The sequence below is a fragment of the Sphaeroforma arctica genome (genome assembly GCF_001186125.1).
Source record: "Sphaeroforma arctica JP610 unplaced genomic scaffold supercont1.64, whole genome shotgun sequence".
Classification (NCBI taxonomy): Eukaryota; class Ichthyosporea; order Ichthyophonida; genus Sphaeroforma; species Sphaeroforma arctica.
Genome location: NW_014040494.1, coordinates 175,104 through 180,261, shown reverse-complemented (window position 1 = coordinate 180,261; position 5,158 = coordinate 175,104). Strand labels below are relative to the sequence as shown.

The following is a 5,158-nucleotide window of genomic DNA, read 5'->3' as shown; positions in this document are numbered from 1 at the left end:
ACAAGTAATATAATACACACACACATATATATATATGTATATATATATATATATATATATCTATATGTGTATATGTTTTATTGTATATATATATATATATATATATATTTATTCATGCTTTAATATATATATATAATCAAATATATATTATGTATCTATAGTTCATTTTTAAAATATCAGATTTGTGTTAAGTATCGAAGCGTGGGATTAACAATGTTCCATACACCGCCCATCACGTTAATTGTAAATGAAACACGTGGAATTGTATGTATAATAATGTATATTTTCAAGTACAGTTATACGTTTATTTATTCAGGCTTGACCAGCCCGTTTTGTATGAGAGATTCGCAGGTGTCTAACACACTCTGCTTCAGATCATGGTATTTAACATCCATCACTGTAGTGACCTTGGAACCGTCTGCCAACTTAGGAATCTTCTTGCGGTCGCCTTCCATCTCGTTGATATAGTCGAACGGTCCATACCCCTACAGACATGTGTGAATATGGACATGTGAGCTGACGTATAGAGTGTGTATGTATGCGAAAAGATCCTTGTGCATACGGGGGCGTATAATCCAATGAACTGCGTGGGAGAGAGTAGCGAGATCAAACGCACAAACGCTGTCTGACGAAAACATGGGTTTATCCGACATATGTGCACGTCAGATTCGTATGGTGTATACTCGTAATACGAGCAGAGTTAAATTTACGTACTACACACGTGGGATGCCAATGCACAGTGATCGTTAAAGCCTAGCAATCAGCAAAACGTGTACAATACTTTATTGTCAAATGAACACACATCTACTGAACTGTATACGTCCATGACCATCAAAAATTTTAAATATAGTTTTAGTGTAAATATCTTGTATATATTAAATATATATACATATCATACTTTACAATTCTCTGCCTACATACCTTCGACTCGTACACTTCCTTGATCCACTCGGCGGCGTCCTTCATTAGCAAGTTATCAGCCGACAACATGAATCGCTCACCCACGGCCTCAGGCATTGTCAGCGCCTTGACGTGAGCCTCGGCTACCTCCCGCACATCTACAAAGCCAATGCCGACCATCTGAGGCTTTTCACCTTTCATCATAGCCTTGACCATGTTTACTGAGGTGCCTGGGCGGCCACGGACGGGACCAATCACCTGAGATTCAGTAGGTACGTCGCAGTTGTCAGCGTACGAGTGATGTATTGGAAACATTGAAGGATGTGAAGTGAAAGTCAACATACATGAACACAAGCAGGCGAGTAACCTGAGCTAACCCTAATGTAAACGTATGTGTATCAGACATAATAAAGCAGATTGGCAGGTGTAAACTTGAATGATAATACACATAACTTATCATATGAAAGACTAATGCCCTACTGTATCCAAACACTCATATATTATTTATCTTGAATGTAATTATATATATATATATATATATATATAATATATATGAATTATTAAAGATACATGTATATACCACTTACCATTGATGGATTGATAGTCGCCAGCTCGAAAGTATGACCTTTGTTGGATTTCACGAAATCCCATGCGGTCTTCTCGGCAAGTGTTTTACTCAATCGGTAGCCCTGTATTGAATGAGAAGACATTAGTTGTCATTAAGTCGGAGACAAACGGTCAAAGTTGGATGTAACACATATATAAAACTAAAACCCAGGAGATATGCGACGATAGGCAATATGCAAAGAACATGCACGTGTGCAGCGCATATACACCGCATACATTGCAAAGCCATATGACACATAATAACGTTGTTTAAAGTCACTGTATATATATCCATCCGCTGATGCACCCATTGAAATCCACTAACATCCATTCCGAACCACAACCAGAATTACATGCTGAACATACATCACATTGTTCTGGATCACTCCAGTCTTTCTCGGTGAAGATATGGCCCTCGGGCTTCTCACAGCCCATAATCGACGCAAGAGAGGACGTGACGATGCAGCGTTGCACCTTCGATCCCTCTGCAGCACAAGCCTCCATCACTCGTTTAGTACCTGTGTGAAGACAAAGGTTATAAGTAAAGACAAATGTTATGAGTAAGCTCAAATGTTATGAGTAAAGACCACTGATATGTGTAAAGACTATGTTAGAAGTAAACACAAAGGTTATATATACTTTGTTAGTTGTAAGGGATACGTATGGATAGGAAACATGTGCTTGCATTACAACATTACCATACCATCTACGACAGGTCTGAAGTGCACCTACGACTTTATATACGCTTAGCCAATAAAAAATATGGGATACATCTGCCAGCCGTTAATAAGTACATTATGGTGCGTTAAAGGTCTACCTGACAGTGTAAATAGACACAACATTACCATCTACAGCAGGTCTGATAAGCTCTTCCTCACTCTTCTCGGGATCGGCAAAGAAGAAGGGAGATGCTGTGTGCAGTACCAGATCCACTCCTTCTACGGCCTCCTTCCATCCTTTATCTTCTCCCAGGTCGGCGTGTACAAGCTGAGAATTTAAAATAATCAGGTAAAATAAGCAATACTAATCAAGTATATTATATGAGATGGTACAGTGCCTGTGTAGGACGACGATGTAAGGGAAAAGGTTATCATGACCCCCCCATATGTAATACCCTCCGCATGCACATAAAACCTACACGACGGATATATAAACGTACACGATGTTTGATTCGATTCATACCTCTTTCTACATGTAAACATACAGATAAGCGTTCACTGAATTCCGAGCAAACCGCTTCATATGTGATTGGAATACTCGATTGAGGGCGCACACAAACTAAAAGTCACACTTATTGTTCACAAAGTATACTGCACCAAGAGTTAATCCTCGGAAAAGGAACGAGAACTACTTGAAAACTAAATGATCTTCGAGGCGCGCTGTACGCAACAACATATACATATATATATATATACATGCATACATTAGTACACTCTACGCAACAACACATGCATCTAATCATGAAACGGAATGACTTCGAGCTTTGAACATTACATTATATATTACATACAATAATACATATACGTACTATTATATATATAGATATATAGATATATAGATATATATATATATATAGATATATAGATATATAGATATATATATATATATTTATCGTCAATAAATTTATAACATTGACATTGTTCACAAGATCGTGAAATCATCATATCACATATTCGTCACGTCTCTCACTGACACATCAACCGAAATACCATAAGATACACTATTAACTTGGTCACACATTCACAAGTGTACATACAACTCTCATAATTATGTAAGATACTTGAGTAGAAACTAGAAATCCTTGTCGAGATTTTAATGCACGTAATTGAATGACTTCCTGCTAGACCACTACAAAACGCGCAACCGATTTCAGTTTCATCGTGCATACACATACAAAAAAATACACAAAACCACCCTACAGACCTCGATGGGGTACTTTGGATCCTTTACGAGATCATAGATGGGCTTGCATTTCTCCTTATTGTTGACGTCTCTGACGGTGCCGCGTATCTTGAAGTTGCCTTCCTTCAGCAGCTTCTCGACAATATGCAGGGCGATGAAGCCACTGGCTCCGGTTACTAGGACTGTTTGTACCATTGTGTTTAGGGCGTTCTTTGCATGCTATGATGATTATGACGTTGAGATGGGCTTGCTAGGTTATTTTATACGTATTTTGTGCTATTATATTGTTTCAAAACATGCAATATAAATAAACGTATGTTTGCGTTTGTAGCTGGTCTGTGTATGTATCTTTCTCGGCTATTCATTTATTCAACACATGTTTTTGTTTTATTAGTTCAGGTGATAATATTGAAGTCGGCTATCATTTTGTTCCTGCGCTTCTGCGAACTTTTGTTCTGATTTTACTTATAATACTATTGTTAGGCGGTACTAACGCCATATCTCTTAATATTCATTTACATAGCCTCTCTCGTAGCCTTCTGAAAATTAAACAGTCCTAAGAACGAGTCGATTACGCAAGAGGGTGCTTACGCGCCACAATTTCTATGACTGCATTTGACTAATAGAATGGGACCATTCGAATTTCGACCACTACAATCATGAATCAATAGTGTGTAGCGTGTCAAGATGTCAAATGTCATCCGTGACAGACAGGCTGTCTAAATATTTGTGTCAGGTGTCAAGAGAATATGCCAGGCACTCGAGTGTCTACGCTCTACTGTGAGTACTGATGAGTAGTCAGTATGTACGTCACTGGCCCACACTCCCTATGGTCCACAAGCTTGGTACATATTTCCGATTGGACTTCATATATTATTTACTGAACTACATATTAAAAGTGTAGGGTATTGTATTGGCCAACAGACCTAAAAGCACTTTATTTTGGCTATGTAGGTTGTATGTATTTGAAGATTGCTTGTTTATGTTTCTATACCTTGTTGTTGTTGTAAATATTAGCCTTAGGACATGAATTTATTAGTTTGTACTTTGTAGTCGTGTTCATTTGCATGATATGATTTCGTTGGACAATGGATACATACAATATTTCAGTAACAGGCATGCACAAGCAAGACGAGTAAGATCGGAAGAATCCGGTGTGTTGGCCATGTGGCATAGTGTTAGCTTGCACAATCCCAGACATGCACAGCTTGTAGATTTTTTCTGACAGCACGCAGATCTTCTCTGACAGCACGTAGACCTAGGCATATACCAGTAGAGTATGATTACAAATGTGCTATTGCACATCATTTCTGCAGTATGCCTAAGATATGCACAAATATCATCGGATGTTCTCACATCTTGGGTGTATGTATCATACTGTCAGCACGCCTATTCCAAGTCAGGAACTCCCTAAAGCTAGAACCTCGAGTTAATCAATTCAGATGCAGTATGTTATAATTTGTACTCCACACGGTCCATAGTTATGTAGATGTAATTTTTCTGTGTAAGGTAAAGTTACAGTCCTTCATTTTACACGTAGTCTGCGCAGATACTACGTATATGTATACGCATTTGTATACGTATATGTATATGAATATGCATATGTATACGTATATGTATATGTATATGAATATGAATAATTAATGCATATATATAAATATATATATATATATATATATATATATATATATATATATATATATATATATATATATATATATATATATAATATATATACTATATACTAATA

General features: G+C 37.3%; 1 protein-coding gene across 1 annotated transcript; it reads right to left on the bottom strand.

Moving 5' to 3' along the window:
• Positions 1 to 83: 83 nt before the first annotated feature.
• Positions 84 to 3,862, bottom strand: SARC_01602 (hypothetical protein). The gene is made up of 6 exons (XM_014304707.1): positions 3,430 to 3,862; positions 2,352 to 2,493; positions 1,873 to 2,024; positions 1,488 to 1,589; positions 922 to 1,158; positions 84 to 485 (listed from the first exon to the last, which is right to left on the bottom strand). Exons 1-6 carry the CDS (start codon positions 3,601 to 3,603, stop codon positions 309 to 311), a joined length of 984 nt encoding a protein of 327 aa, XP_014160182.1. The 5' UTR covers positions 3,604 to 3,862; the 3' UTR covers positions 84 to 308.
• Between the last annotated feature and the right edge of the window lie 1,296 nt (positions 3,863 to 5,158).